Below are 16,685 nucleotides of genomic sequence, written 5' to 3' on the forward strand. Positions count from 1 at the left end.
ACGGTTTCTTGAGAACGGTTCGTAAAATTAACTTGTTTGTGTAGTCTGGTTTCCAGTGGGCCGCTGATATATATTCATGTGCTTGGTTTGATTGATGATGGCGGAATCCCAGGATCGCCCTTTAGCACAGGCATTTTCTCTTGAATAACAGCCCAGCCACATTCCAATTTATGACCGAAATCTGACATTAGAACGAAAAGTTTGCTGATCATTTATGCATGGTGTTTTATGAACATCGGAATCAGTTTTTTTTTATTTTTTTTTTTTAGTTTCCTCTAAAAGAAAACAATCGTGCTGGCTTTGTCTGTCCGTCCGCACTTTTTTTTGTCCGCACTTTTTCTGTCCGCCCTCAGATCTTAAATCATCAAACATACCAAATTGCAGCACTTTAGCCTCAATGGTGTTTATTTTGTTCAAGGTTAAAGTTAGCCATAATCGTGCTTCAGGCAGCGATATAAGACAGGCCACGATCGGGCCGTGGTTGAAGTTTCATGGGCCGCGGCTCATACAGTATCATACCGAGACCACCGAAAGATAGATCTGTTGTCGGTGGCCTTGATTATTCGCTGTAGCGGCTGGTCTGGTTAAATTGTTTTAATAATAATAATAAGCGGCTGTACAGAGAACTCGATTGCGCCGAAGTTTTTACTGGTTTAATAGAGATATTAGTTAAATATCGAACTCCTGATGGCTTGAACGTAGTGAAAATTAAACTGGTTTTCGGATCCGAGCTGCTTTCAACATACAGGTGTCGAATTTCTTTGTTTAATTGTACCTATTTCTTGTTTGTGGTTGGTAGAATAAGTTGTCTAGATGTTGGCGAATGAAATCAAGAAAAAAAAAATCTGTAAGGGAGCCATTGGAAGTCGAACCACGTGGACGAGTTAATTTGACAACCTATTCTGTAGCAAGCAGCCCATAAGTATTAGGGGAAACAGAGGCTTAGCTCATAAATCCTCAAATGATGGGCAGCTTGACTACCATTAATAATAAGTTATAGTTAGCCACCTGAATTTTCTGTTTACTTTTCACATTCTCCAATGAACACACACACACACACACACACACACACACACACACACACACACACACTCTCTCTCTCTCTCTCTCTCTCTCTCTCTCTCTCTCTCTCTCTCTCTCTCTCGTAGGTAAAACAAGACAGGCAGTAAATATCCATCTCAGAAGAAATCCTGATTGTCTTTGATCGTAATACCCTTTTGCGATTCGACAATCACTTGTCGCTTGCAGTTCTCTTCCGGAATCGTATTTTCTGTGCCGGATGACGCCCAGTCTTTTTAATCATCTCTCTCTCTCTCTCTCTCTCTCTCTCTCTCTCTCTCTCTCTCTCTCTCTCTCTCTCTCTCTCTCTCTCGTACCCCCCAGATATGAGTTTTGTTGATACCCTAAGCTTTTATTATTATTATTATTATTATTATTATTATTATTATTATTATTATTATTATTATTAATTTTGGGTGGGTGAATAGATGAAAGTTTATTCGCTCTAAAAGCGTTATCATTTAAAAGTACATCTTTTTGATTCTCATTTTGAAATAGTTTGTTAAAGACTCCCAGTCTACTATTGTTGCTTGAAATGTAAGCCGCTTTTGTGTTTGAGAGCGTATCTGTGTGTGTGTGTGTGTGTGTGTTTTCAGTTTACAGTTGTTGAAGATTTTCAGAAATATATAAAGGAGTAACCCTTAAAATTATGGATAATAATTCCTAAGAGATTATTATTATTATTATTATTATTATTATTATTATTATTATTATTATTATTATTATTATTATTATTGTTATTGTTGTTGTTGTTGTTTTGTTTTGTTGTAAATCATACATAACTTTGTAATGAAGTACAGAAAATAATTCCTTCTCTTTATCTTCTATAAATTTTCGAGCCTGAAGGTAGGACCACTTCCTTTTTCCATATGAGAGTAATATGGAAAAATCATTAATTTTCGTGTTGATCTACTGTATATATATTCCCATATTTTTATCAAGACGCAGTTAGTACTGTATCTTCTCCTTTAAGACGTTTATGAACAAATAAGCAAATTCGTATTCGTAAAAGAGCCTTAAGAAAAAATACTCGTACTTTTTATATCTAATGTAAATGTAATTGAAAAATCGAAGAAAAAAATATTTATTGAGCTTCTGCCTTTGTAAAGAATTAAAAAAAAGATAGAGAGAGCCATAACACCTAAGGAATCAATGGACTTGTCTTCTAATATAGAACTCAAAGGAATTATGGTTGTATTAAAAGGAATTTATGACGTCCACTCAAAGGCTGTTACTTGGATAGGTTTTATTTCATCGTAAATCATCTTGATTACCTTGTAAGCGGGTAGTGCCACCAGTGCACCACATGCGGCGCACATTAGGCTTAAGGTTCTTTGCAGCGTCCCTTCTGCCACTAGCTGCAACCCCTTTCATTCCTCTTACTGTAACTCCGTTCATGTTCTCTCTTTTCCAACATACTTGCCACCCTCTCCTCGCAATATTGTTTTATAGGCAACTGCGAGATTTTCTTCTTATGACGCCTTTAAAACATTTCACTCTCAATTTCCCTTTCGGAGTTGAATAACCTCATAAATCCCAGTTCTTGACCTTTGGCCTAAATCTTTATATTCCTTTCCATTTCATTCCGACATCTTGGTTAACCAATTTGCCATATTTTTCAGTTGATGCAAAACTCAAGCCGTGCGTCTTCACAAAAGTCATTAACCAACCAGTTTGTTAAATTGGTACTGAAGTTCATGTCAAATTGTTCTTTAAGGTGGTGTCACGCGAGTATAAACATAAGGTACTTTACCAGTCTTTTAATAATTCAGGTCTTGAGTTGTCGATAACTTAAAGCTGAGCAAAGGCATTACCATCGAGTTGTACGTAGGTTACAGAAAGGTTTAAGTTGGTGCTTTGTTTGGCGTTCATGTGAAGAAAAGAAAGGCGTTTTTCCGTTAGATTTTAGATGTCATGTAATTACTTCGTTCGTTTTAAGAATTCCACTCTTATGGCAACCGTGGATATGGATGATGTATATTGCAAAATGTTCACGTTAGTAGTTCTAAATAGTTTTTTTTTATGTAAAAGGTAAGCGAGACAAGCGAAAGATCAGCTATAGCTTCGCCTTGAAATGTGGGATAATGTCATTAACTTGTCCATTAACTGATAACAGGCTTATCGCCATAAGTAGCGAAGCGCAGATTTCGTGAGATTGCTGATGATACAGTCAAGATTGTAGAGAGAGAGAGAGAGAGAGAGAGAGAGAGAGAGAGAGAGAGAGAGAGAGAGAGAGAGAGAGAGAGAGAAAAGAAAAGGAGGCGGGACAGAGCACGTTAAAGCACAAACTCTGAGAGAGAGAGAGAGAGAGAGAGAGAGAGAGAGAGAGAGAGAGAGAGAGAGAGAGAGAGAAAGAGGCGGGAGAGAGCACGTTAAAGCACAAAGAGAGAGAGAGAGAGAGAGAGAGAGAGAGAGAGAGAGAAACACGTCGAGTGTTGAAGCTAGAGCTTTCTTATTTATGAGACGATCTTATTACTTTTTTCGTTGAATTCGTGGTAATTTCACTGCTCTGTTTCCCTTTATATAAAGGATTTGACTTTAAAGTGTAAACAGTAGTATGTATAATGATGTTTCAAATGTAGTAAAGTTTTAATAAACTTATTTTGTTTAGTGAACGAATTTTTGGGATTTTTTTTTACATATGAGCAAAAATTTAAAAAGAAAATTTATTATTATTATTATTATTATTAATATTATTATTATTAAAATTATTATTATTAAAATATTATTATTTTATTATTATTATATTTTATTACACAGCAGTCTTCCTTTGAACAGAATCCCTAATTAATAAATTATTATTAAGAACATTGAATCGATTATCTCTGCCTCTCTCTCTCTCTCTCTCTCTCTCTCTCTCTCTCTCTCTCTCTCTCTCTCTCTCTATCTCCCCCCGTGTGTGTGTGTGTGTGTGTGTGCATGTGCGTGTGTGTGTCTGTGAAGGTAAATCCACCAGTAAATACGATGTCTATGTACAAAAATAAGCAGCAAAACATATAATGCTTAATAAAATTATATATATACTTTTTTTATACCTGGACGCTCTGTCTGTTGCGCAAGACGTTCTAATAGCATTAACTGGAGGCAAATTGCGTTTCCCTGTCTCTGATTTTATTGATAGGCCCGATTGACGTCACTGCACCGACCCATTTTATCTCCGAATTTCAGCCTCCTCCTTCGCGTGCCCCGGCAATGTTTGCTACATTTCAGAAAATGATAAAGTGCTTGCAAGCAGGTTGGCTGTGTACCCACCTACTTTCCACTTGACTGAATGCTTTTGCTTGTGCAAACAGCGAGTCCAACTTTTCTAACGGGAGGAGAAGAAGAAAGCGCAAGATGCATTTGCAGCCGTTTGATTGTCGGAGAAATATTCTGTCGGACGTCGAGTGTCACACAGTGAATGGACCTTTTAGTGTTGCTCTGTTGAGTTTGTCGCGAAAGTCTTGTTTATATATTTTTATATATATATATATATATATATATATATATATATATATATATATATATATATATATATATATATATATATATATATATATATATATATATATATATATATATATATATATATATATACACACACAGTATATATACAGTATGTATGTATGTACATAACTTAACGAAAATATGGAACGTGATGAATATAAATAAAGACAAAAAAACCACGAAAGAATGCTGCGAGGGCCCTTTTCGACTGTCGTCCTTAACAAATTTCTTTTATAAATATATATACTATATAAAAATATATTTTATATATAACTTTATTTCAGCTGGTATACAACGTTCATTTTTTCTGATCATGATCTGTTTGAAAATGTTAATTAATACAATTTGCATCATCGTAGAGGAAGAATTACAAATTTCTTTTCTTGAGTGTTGATCACTTTTCATGTTTAATCGAGAATTATATTTTTGTTATTTCTTTTTAGTTTTACTTTATTACCATTTCCGTTTATCTAATTGCGTTATGTAATTCTTGTATTTAAACTGGAGAATAGGGGAAATGGTCTTTTTTTTTTCTTTTTAGATTCGACATATTATATCAGTGATACTGATGACAAAGTCTCCTTTATGACGCATTGTCGCCCGACTTATTACTATTACAATAAGCTTTCGTGGCATTTTGCGCCATTGAAACTTTAGCTGTATGCAATATATCACGTTAATTTGGCACCGATTTTGCTTTATCTTTTATAAACCCGATAGCAATTTAGGGTAACATTCCTATTTCACAGTCTAGCGCGGTGAAGTATGTACCCATTTATGCAGAATGGTCTGTTTTTGTCAGTAAACCTGTTTGTTTAGTGCAAACCAGTTTGATCACGTATTTTTAATTAAGTTAAATTCAGTTGTTTGTTATTCACCTCCCGTTTGAAAGATGGTAAAGGGTCCGTACCAGGCCTTTATGACCTGACATGCCAGTTGTATTTAATATAACGGTTGCCCTCGATGGGTGTAAGATGGTTTTTATATCGCTTTAGTGGAATACTGAGCGACTGAATTGACTGATTTCATGCTATTAGCTGGCGGCACAATGGCTGTGGCCATCGACAGCGAATAGTAACCAAGAATTCCTTCAAGGCACAGAGATATTACTTCTCATCCTTTTCCGTCATGATTTTAAATTGACTTACAAATCTACTTCTGACACTGGGCCGTTAATTTTTGAACTGATATGAAATTAATGTAATTTTCAGTAGCGCTAGGTTGAATCATTACATGTAAATTAATGCTTTTTGTAATTAAGTCACTCCTGGTGTTTATTATTTCATATTTTGTGATATGAGGTAGCCAGTAGGTTATATTTTTTATTGTAATTTTTGGAAAAATGAACATTCTATTTATACTTATTTTTTTTTTATTTCAGATGAAAATATTCGGCAGTTACAGGGAATTCAGGAATGTATACAACGGATGCGGGAAGCCAACCTCGACGTGAAGGTAAGCATTATATATCTGTATGTATTTATCTATCAACCTGTAAAGATATATAAACATATATATATATATATATGTATATATATATATAAATATTTAGAATATATTTGTATATATATATATGTGTAAAAGTATTTAGAATAATATTTATATATGTATATATGTATATGTATATATATATATATATATATATATATATATATATATATATATATATATATATATATAATTTATTTATTTATTTATTTATTTATTTATTATAAATTTTTAGATGCGTAGAAGATATGATTGGGTAAATAACTCATGAAGCATTTAGCACTGCAGAATTGGCTGTCTTATTTATACTGTTTAGGGGAAACACTAAAATGGAAGCAGTAATTTACGTAATTCCATGAATATGAGCGTATCATTTTTTGTGAAGCCAAATTATTTATTAAAATAGTATTTGGAAAGTCGGGTGCATATTGAAGTTAGCTGTTGGAATGGAGTTATGAACAATTAATGGAATGTAGTGTCCAGAACTGGCATAATTCAGTAGTATTTGTTGTGCAACCAGAATTGATATATACATCAAACGCAAAGGCATATAAGCTGCAATAAATGGTCATTTTATCGGAGGTCTGAAATGATTTTATTTCCTGAGTCGTATCTAGCTTTTTTCCAGCTTTTTGAGTAAACATACTTTATGTCATTTTGGAAGCTCGCGTCGTAGTAAGCGCCCGTGCTTCCCTTGTCACTTGGGTCAAACAAGTTAGGCTTATGTCATTTCTGAAAATGTTTGTAAAGTTTGGGGTCAAAAAGATCGACAATATAGGATATCTTAATTAGATAAATAAGTAACATAACAGGATTGGCATAGACCGGGCCCGTAGTACTAATTTGGGCATAGACCATGCCCTTGGTACTAATTTGGGTATAGACCTGGCCCGGTGTACTAATTTGGGCATAGACCGGGCTACTAATTTGGGCATAGACCGGGCCCGTAGTACTAATTTGGGCATAGACCGGCCCTTAGTACTAATTTTGGCATAGACCTGGCCCGTAGTACTAATTTGGGCATAGACCTGGCCGTTAGTACTAATTTGGGCATAGACCTTGCCCGTAGTACTCATTTGGCAGCCTCATTATGACTCACTGCTGCGTGCTCCAGACCGTTAAAGTTTGTTGGAAGATTCTAAAAGGCTCAAGACTCCTCTTTTATGCGAGTTAATTACAATCTCTTTTCTCTGTATCTTGAAATGTTTCCCAAACCACCTCTGGTTAAGACAGGTTTATCATGACCTAAAGAAGGGGAGTTTATTAATGCCTTCATGCTGTGCGTGTGCGTGTGTGTGTGTGTGTGTGTGTGTGTGTGTGTGTGTGTTGTGTGTTTATGTTAAGTTGCCGAGATGAAGTTATTTAATTTTTTCAGTGTCGGCGGCACCTGTGTGTATATGAAAGGTCTCGTAACTAAGTTGGTGATCTGTGGAATTTGAAAAATATGCTACTTAACCAAATGTGTATACTTTTCTTATATTTAGAAAGTAGGTTTTATATCTGCATATATATGTATACACACACACACACACACATATATATATATATATATATATATATATATATATATATATATATATATATATATATATATATATATATCTTTTTTTATTCTCACATTTAAACGAAGATGTTTCGTTTCGTTAGTCTCCCAATTTTCGTATTTTCCTTTTGTTAGCCTTTTGTGATTCTACCAAAGTGTGCTTTTGATAACTTACGAACTTGTGAGCTAGCCGTAATTCATGCAGTGACAAATTAGATCATCTGCTTGCGTGCAGCAGCAGGAGGAGGAGGAGGAGGAGGAGGAGGAGTCTCGCTCTGCAGGCAAACTTCAGTGCGAGTTCTTGTGTAATGGAAGCCGAGTGTATAAACTACCTGGCTGTTTCAATTATCACTTTGTAATTCCGAGTGCCCTAATTGCAGCCTTGTTCTGGAATGGTAGATCAAGCTAATGAACTTTCCTTCTCTCTCTCTCTCTCTCTCTCTCTCTCTCTCTCTCTCTCTCTCTCTCTCTCTCTCTCTCTCTCTCTCTCTCTGAATACTTCCTGATGCCTCTGTTCATTTTCCTCCTAGCGATTTGTTGTCGGCCAGGAAGTTCATTTGGAATTTTACTAACGTTTTCCTTTTGTATATGTGGGAGGCCGTCGGGAAGGGCAGGTCATTCCGCGTATGGATGCCTAGTTTAGTGGAGGAAAATTGGGTAGATCAAAAGCGTTGGACATATACTTTTTTTTTTTTCCGGAGTAAAGGCCAAAGGGGTGGGTATCCTTGTATCCTATTACAGCGCAGGCCCGAAGGGAACAAGAAGCAAGTAAATAAAAACATCGGCGCAATCGAGTTTTCTGTACACCATATAATCAAGGCCGCCGAAAATAGATATATCTTTCGGGGGTCACGGTATAATGCTGTATGAGCCGCGGCCCATGAAACTTTAACCACGGCCCGGTGGTTGCCAGGCATATATCGTTGCCAGACACACGATTATGCTTAATTTTAATATTAAATAGAATAAAAACTTCTGAGGCTAGAGGGCTGCAATTTGGTATGTTTGATGATTGGAGGGTGGATGATTAACACACCAGTTTGCAGCCCTCTAGCCTCAGTAGTTTTTAAGATCTCAGGGCAGACAGAAAAAGCTCAGACAGAAATGAGCGCGGACGGACAGAGAAAGCCTGCACAATAATTTTCTTTCCAGAAAATTAAAAGGAGAGGAAGTTATAAGGGCGTGGCATATCCCCTAAAGAAGCCTTAGACGAGCGTCCTAAGGGGAAGAAGATATAAGTGGGATATAACCGAATCATTTATTCATTCATGAGAGAGGCTTTGAACGCACATCCGCCTCTTAATCCGAAGGATGTGTAAAATATCCTTTGAAGATATTTCGCCCCGAACGGCAGGATTCTGCATAAGGATAAGGCATTTCCGAAACCTTTGTTACCATTGCTTTTGACTCTCGCTTGTCTTCTGGTTCCTGTATTTCCAAGGTTTTAATTTTTCTTTTTTTTTGTGTTCGCAAAATCTGGAATCGTTTTCATTTATCTTGGTGTTTTTTTTTTTTTTCATTCATGTTTTTCGCTGATGCGTGCTCTGGTTATCTTCCTTATTCCAGATTCACCTATTTCCTATTTTATGTTTTAGTTGTTCGTATAAACACGAGGTTTTTTTTATCAGCTGTAATGCTTATAATAGTAAAATGACATTGCTCTGATAAATGATTGTAACTGCGTACACTATGCGATATATTGAGTATGTTGACGAGTTCAGTTATTTATTAGACGTATTTTTATTTTAATGTTTTTAGAAATGTTGAGGACAGTGGGGAGGCAGCTTCTGTGATTAGGTAAAAAAAAAAAAAAATGGGAGGAAAACGGGCTAAACTGAACTCAAGGGAACCTAATTTTTAGTGAGTTTTTTTTTTTTTTTTTGGGGATGTTCAAAAGACGACAAAATTCCGAAGCTTGTTGATAGAAGGAAACAAAGCCGTGAGAGAAAAGTGAGGGCTGAAGGTCGTCCATGGGAATAAATGCATCTCTAATTCTTACATAATGACCAGAGAATTATTCTTATATTATAACCAGAGAGTTGTTACTGTTGTTTAATTAACTATTTAAGGGAGAAGTGTAAGTGGCAGGTAAATTGTAGAGGACTTTCTGTGTGTGTGTGTGTGTGTGTGTGTGACGCAGAAACAAAACACACACGCACAAATAAACAATGAAGAAGGAGCCGCCGTCTGTCACTCTCCAGTGCGCTCACCTGCATCGATTATTGGGAAGTTCTGTCAGCATTTTAACCCGCGACCGTCCATAACGCCGAACTTTTGATGGGCTCCCATGGTGTCCTTCGACCCCAGCCTCTGGTGTGGCCTGGCACCGTCTTGGCATCGCCGGCATCTCTCTCTGTTATAATAACTATCTCCCACCCCGTGCCACCATTGAAGGGGAAATATGACAGGTGTGGGTGAAGGAAATGAAGCTGGTATGGCGGAAAATGGGTGGGAGGGGTGGCGGAAACGTATTTTGTATCGAGAGAGAATGGAAGGGAACCCGTTTCTTTCTGTCATGTTTATTATTATGTTCCATGTCTTGGGATTTTTTTTTCTTTGGCAATAGGAAGAGAACATAGCGTTTATGCAGGTGTGCAGGTTTTTTTGCTGAGTACTTCAGTTCATATTTTTTATTTCTCTGCAATTCGCGACATAGACTGGAATTTTTATAAATATATTTCAGTGACTGATGTGTGGTCTGGCAAAGACATTTTTGTCGTTCATATACATACATGAAAATATTACATGTTATTCTTTCTTCAGTGCGAATCTTTATATACCATTTATGCATTTGTGCTGATTTTGTTGTTGACTACATTAGTTCATATTTTCATTATTTTTCCGCACTTCGGGGTATAGACTCGCAGTTATAAAGACATTTAAATGACTGGTATATGGTCAAGCAAAGACATTTCTGTGGTTCATAAATATATACACGAAAATATTACACGTTATTCTTTCTTCCGTGCGAAACTTGAGGCCTTGCCGTTACGCCGAGCTTGTAAGGTTACCCCCGAGATGTATGGTTTCTGGAGGGCTGATGGGTAATCCGGCCTCAGTGGGTCCGTGCCTTTTGTATTTGTTGCTTAGAAGTAAGTTTTCAACACTACATTGTATCTAACTGCTCTGGAAATATTGAAATCATTTTATGACGTTTGTGCTCGCATATCTTTCGAAAACTCTCTCTCTCTCTCTCTCTCTCTCTCTCTCTCTCTCTCTCTCTCTCTCTCTCTCTCTCTCTCTCTCTCTCACACACACACACGCACACGCACGCTCGTGTGCACAGTCGAACCGTGTTTCTTGTGGTGATGTTCACTGGCTTTGTGACGTATATGTTAAAATAGCTTTCTGTTCAAGTTTCACTGCACTTTTTAGAGTTGATGCCTGCGTAACGGGAAGGTGGCAGCAGTAGCGTTTATTATTATTATTATTATTATTATTATTATTATTATTATTATTATTATTATTATTATTATTATTATTATTATTATTATTATTATTATTATTTGCTTAGGCTAAAATTGCTTTATTGAAGTTCAAGTCTACTTCAAGTGGTCTTTATTTCTCGAGCCTGCCCTGTCTAAAATTTGGAAAATAAAATTATTCATTAATCATAAGTGAGATCTTTATTATTGGGTATAAATAACACTAGAAATTTCCTCAGTGATTGTATGTAATTACTATTGATATCAAAATTTTTGTTCCTTGAATGGAGTCATTAGCAGTTTCTCATAAATGAAATGTTTTTCATGAATATCTTAGGTATATGTATTATGTGTATATAAAATCAATATTAACCTCGTGATATATTTTCTGATATTTATAAATGGTTATTAACACTTGCTCTTTCTTCTTCGTTAAATGTTCTCAACGGCCATAGTCAAACATGGAACGATTGGGTAACTCAGAGAGAGAGAGAGAGAGAGAGAGAGAGAGAGAGAGAGAGAGAGAGAGATTGGATGAGGCTTTTGTATTATCCAGTCGGTGCTCAAAGATTCATTTCCTCCTCTTTCCACCATTAGTGAAGTCAGGTTTTTTGTTTATAGTTTTAATAATACCAAAGGTCCGTCATCAGACCTCTGACAGTAAAACTGCGTAACAGGCTCTCTGGCAGCGATATGAATTTTGAAGTGCTTTGAATTTTAAAACGTTGTGAATGTTGAAGTGTGAAACGTCAGAAACGTTTTCAATGTTTCATTGTTATGAACTTGCTTTTCCTATGAATGGTGAAGTGTTGTGAACATTTAAGGTCTTATGAATGTTTGTCATGAGCATTTAATTGTTATGAATTTAAAACGGTATGAATGTTGACGTGTTAATATTAAAAACATTTCCAATGTTGCAGTGTTATGAACTTCTATTTCCTGTGAATGGTGACGTGTTGTGAACATTTAAGTTGTTATGAATGTTTGTCGTAAATATTTAATTGTTATGAATGTTGAAGCTTTATGAACATTTAAATTGTTATAAATGTTGAAATGTTATGAACATCAAGTCGAGGTGAATGTTGAAATGATATGAACTTTTAATTTCTATGAATTTTGAAGTGTTGGGAATATTAAGCTGTAAAGAATGTTGAAATGTTATGGAAATTTGTTATTGAAGTGCTATGAACATTAAATCGTTATGGATGTTTAAATGTAACATTTAATTGCTATGAGTGTCGTTAGTGTTTTAAACATCAGGTTGTTGTGAATGTTGAAATCTTATGAATATTTAACTGCTATGAATGTTAAAATGTTATGAACATTTAATTGCTGTGGATGTTGAAATTCAACATTAAATTGTTTTTGAATGTTTAACATTCAGTTGAATTGTTACAAATGTTTAAATTTTGTGATATTCCATTGTCATTGTGAATGATTATGTTTGATGTTTCATTAAAGTGCCTTGATCCGTTGCGTGGTGTTTCTAGTTTCTGGGTCCACTGCTTATTTCGTAAACATCAAGTTTTTTCTTTACTTATTTGTTGCTTTCAGCTGTATTTCACCCCATTTCTCTTTTTGTAGACGGGTTTCTCTTCTGCGGAAACGTGCTTAGTAAATTGGTGATTTTTTTTTAACTTGGTTCATAGGAAACTTTGTTACCTGAATAAATAATGATAATAATAATAATAATAATAATAATAATAATAATAATAATAATAATAATAATAATAATACTAATAGTAAAAATAATTTATGAACTTTGTACTTTGTTTCTTAGAAAACGTTGAGTAAATAATAATAATAATAATAATAATAATAATAATAATAATAATAATAATAATAATAATAATAATAATAATAATAAAATGTGGAACAGTTTGCCCCGGTCTGTTGAGAGCCCTCATTATATTGAATTTCTTAATGGTTTTTTTGTTTTTTCAAGGAAAATTCATTTTCATTACATTACTAAAGAAACTAAAATTTCATTAGCTTCGTCCAGTGCTTTAGTTTATTGATCAATGGTCGCCGTTTATCGATCAATGATCAGTAAAATCATTTGTAGCTCGGAAACGAACGGATACAGCATTTAGCATTCTCCGAAATCGACCATCACAATAACACACTTTATATACGTTACGTAGCGGATGTAAGCATTATTGACGATTTCATTTTATTTCCTTTTTTATGCGTAAGAGGAAAATTTTTGAATCGTGTTGTTTTCGTTATTGATATCATTAAGTGGTAAGATGTTTCGGTTGTTAGTGGATGTCAAAAATTTTTATTATACGCCAAGGAATTAAATGTTATATGCTTTTATAGATTCTCTTGTTCCCTCATAAGTAGCTGGATTTAAGTATAATTCCGTAGGTAATGGCTCAGGATATCCGTTCTTAAATTTGAGTGACCAGAGAACGTTTAATGTGGGGTAGCAAATATGTCCTAGAAAACATGAGTGGTTTTTTCATAAACGAGGGTATAAGGCTTTCATTAGTAACAGGAAGGACACTGGTATTCTCGATAGAGCTTTATTCCCCGTATAGTGGGCTGTGCTGTTAGTGCACCTCATGCGGTGCACTGTAGGCATTACTTAAAGTTCTTTGCAGCGTGCCTTCGGCCCCTAGCTGCAACCCCTTTCGTTCCTATCACTGTACCTCCTTTCATATTCTCCTCCTTCCATCTTACTTTCCACCCTCTCCTAACAATTGGTTCTTAGTGCAACTGCTTTGAGGTTTTCCTTCAGTTACACCTTTCAAACCTGTTACTGTCAATTTCCGTTTCAGCGCTGAATGACCTCATAGGTCCCATTGCTTGGCCTTTGGCCTAAATTCTATATTCAGTTCAGTTAAATGGGGCTTTATTGCAGTGAGGTTATTATGAATTTGTTTATTATTTTGAATATCCTTTAATTTTGATTCGACAGAGAAATGTGAAAGACGGCCAGTTCAGTATATGTTATTTTAGACTTTCGCGGCGTCCTTTTTACTAATTAACATTCCGACGTAAAAGTCACAAACTTATTTACCTTTGCTTTATTACGCATTTGGTGTGACGTCTTTTTTTTTTTTTTTTGATTACCTTCCAAGTGTCAGATCACTTCATTATTAAACGATGAATTTTTTTCTCTCAATAACACTCAATTCTTACCAATTTGCAATATTCCCGTCACCTTTACATATTTGCTCTCGGGAGGGTTTTGCGTTTCCATCGAGTTGCGTAATTAATTAATGAAACGTATTTTTTTATTAGGTAAAATATAAATGCGAGGAGAGGGCGGTTCTTTTTATTTATGGGAAAAAAAAGGGTAAGGTAGCTTTAAGAGTAGCTGATGGTGCGCATCAAAAGAGCCGAGAAGGAAGAGAATTTTAATTAGTACATCGACAATGGCCACCTGGAGAAACCCTGGTAATTGTGAAGTAGGTAAGAGATCAAAGACCTTGGTATTGATTTGTGTATTCCAACCGTCAGAAGTTGACTTGAGAATGGTAGAGATTTCTCTCTCTTTCTCTCTCTCTCTCTCTCTCTCTCGTCAGTGAGAGAGAGAGTGAGAGAGAGAGAGAGAGAGAGAGAGAGAACTGCCGAGAGAGAGGTGTAGGCACTAGTTTAGTTGTTAGGGGAGTGACAGAGACAGGGCGAGAAAGGGACAGATATTGTTGTTGTGATTTGTGAGATTAGAAGTTTCAAGTTTCTCTCTCTCTCTCTCTCTCTCTCTCTCTCTCTCTCTCAGCCACCGTGAGCAAGGCATGATGCCCCAGGGGCAAGCAGTAGCCACCGTAAGCAAGGCATGATGCCCCAGGGGCTAGTAGCAGCAGCCACCGTGAGCAAGGCATGATGCCCCAGGGGCAAGTAGTAGCCACCGTAAGCAAGGCATGATGCCCCAGGGACTGGTAGCGGCAGCCGCCCTGAGCAAGGCATGATGCCCCAGGGTCTAGTAGTAGCCACCGTGAGCAAGGCATGAGACAGAAGGCTTGAAATCTGGGGAGTTAGAAAAGCCATGTGTGAATATTCCTCTCCATCCTGGGCTGAAAATAATTATGATCCAATTTACACAGATTTTTTTTTTTTTTTTTTTTTTTTCATGTTTCATGATTTCATAATGAATGAGTTTTCTCTAAATACATCAAATAGATAAAAATATTATTATAATATTGACACTGAGGCTACAGAAATACAGATAAAACTAGTAAAAAATGCGCCGAAGTTTTCTGTACAGCGTATAATCAAGACCACCGAAAATACAGATCTATCTTTCAGTGGTCTCGTTATAATGCTGCATGAGCCGCGGCCCATTAAACTCTAACCATAGCCCGATAGTGGCACATATAGCGATGCCAGACGCACGGTGATGACTAACTTTAACCTTAAATAAAATAAAACTACTGAGGAGGCTAGAGGGCTGCAATTTGGTATGCTTGATGAATGGAGGGTGGGCGATCAACATACCAATTTGCAGCCCTCTAGCCTCTGTAGTTTTTATTTGATTTGAGGTTAAAGTTAGCTGTGATCGTGCATTTGGCACTGCTGTAGGTGCCAACAACACAGGCCACCACCGGGCCGTGGCTGAGAGTTACATACAGCATTATACGCTGTACAGAAAACTCGATTGCTTTTTTACTTGTTCATATTACTTTTGACATCCCATCTGGGCACTATTCAACTCTACTCACATACCCAAGGTCAGGCTATATGAGGTCAAACTATAGGAGGTCAAACAATAGGTCAGACCGTAGGAGGTCAAACAATAGGTCAGACCGTAGGAGGTCAAACTATAGGAGGTCAGACTATAGGAGTTCAAACAATAGGAGGTCAAAACACAGGTCAAACTATAGGAGGTCAAACAATAGGTTAAACTATGAGGTTAAACTATAGGAGGTCAAACCATAGGAGGTTAAACAATAGGAGGTCAAACTGTAGGAGGTCAAAAAATAGGTTAAATTATGAGGTCAAACAATAGGAGGTCAAACTATAGGAGGTCAAATCATAGGAGGTCAAACAATAGGAGGTCAAACCATAGGAGGTCAAACTGTAGGAGGTCAAACAATAGGAAGTCAAGCAATAGGAGGTCAAACTATCGGAGGTCAAACTATAGGAAGTCAAACAATAAGAGGTAAAACTATAGGAGGTCAAATAATAGGAAGTCAAACCATAGGAGGTCAAACTATAGGAAGTCAAACCATAGGAGGTCGAACTATAGGTCAAACCATAGGAGGTCAAACAATAAGTCAAACCACAGGTCAAACCATAGGAGGTCAAACTATAGGAAGTCAAACCATAGGAGGTCAAACCATAGGAGGTCAAACAGTAAGTCAAACCACAGGTCAAACCATAGGAGGTCAAACTATAGGAAGTCAAACCATAGGAGGTCAAACCATAGGAATTCAAACAATAGGAAGTCAAACCATAGGAGGTCAAACAATAGGTCAAACAATAGGAAGTCAAATTATAGGAGGTCAAACGATAGGAGGTCAAACTATAGGAAGTCAAGCTATAGGAAGTCAAACAATAGGTCAAAACATAGGAGGTCAAACAATAGGAGGTTAAACTATGAGGTCAAACAATAAGTCAAACTATAGGAGGTCAAACCATAGGAGGTCAAACAATAGAAGGTCAAACAAGAGGAGGTCAAACAATGGGAGTTCAAACTATAGGGGTTCAAACCATAGGAGGTCAAACCATAGGAGGTC

The 16,685-nt window shown here is 36.3% G+C and overlaps 1 protein-coding gene across 1 annotated transcript in view; it reads left to right on the top strand.

The window, feature by feature from the left end:
• cyst (rho guanine nucleotide exchange factor 18 cysts) overlaps positions 1-16,685 on the top strand; it is a 1,099,804-nt gene that overhangs the window by 536,236 nt on the left and 546,883 nt on the right. Inside the window, 1 exon segment of the mRNA XM_067081809.1 lies at positions 5,927-6,000. Coding sequence (XP_066937910.1) covers positions 5,927-6,000 — 74 coding nt within the window.

Source organism: Macrobrachium rosenbergii, chromosome 37, assembly GCF_040412425.1.
Source record: "Macrobrachium rosenbergii isolate ZJJX-2024 chromosome 37, ASM4041242v1, whole genome shotgun sequence".
NCBI classification, from domain to species: Eukaryota; Metazoa; Arthropoda; class Malacostraca; order Decapoda; family Palaemonidae; genus Macrobrachium; species Macrobrachium rosenbergii.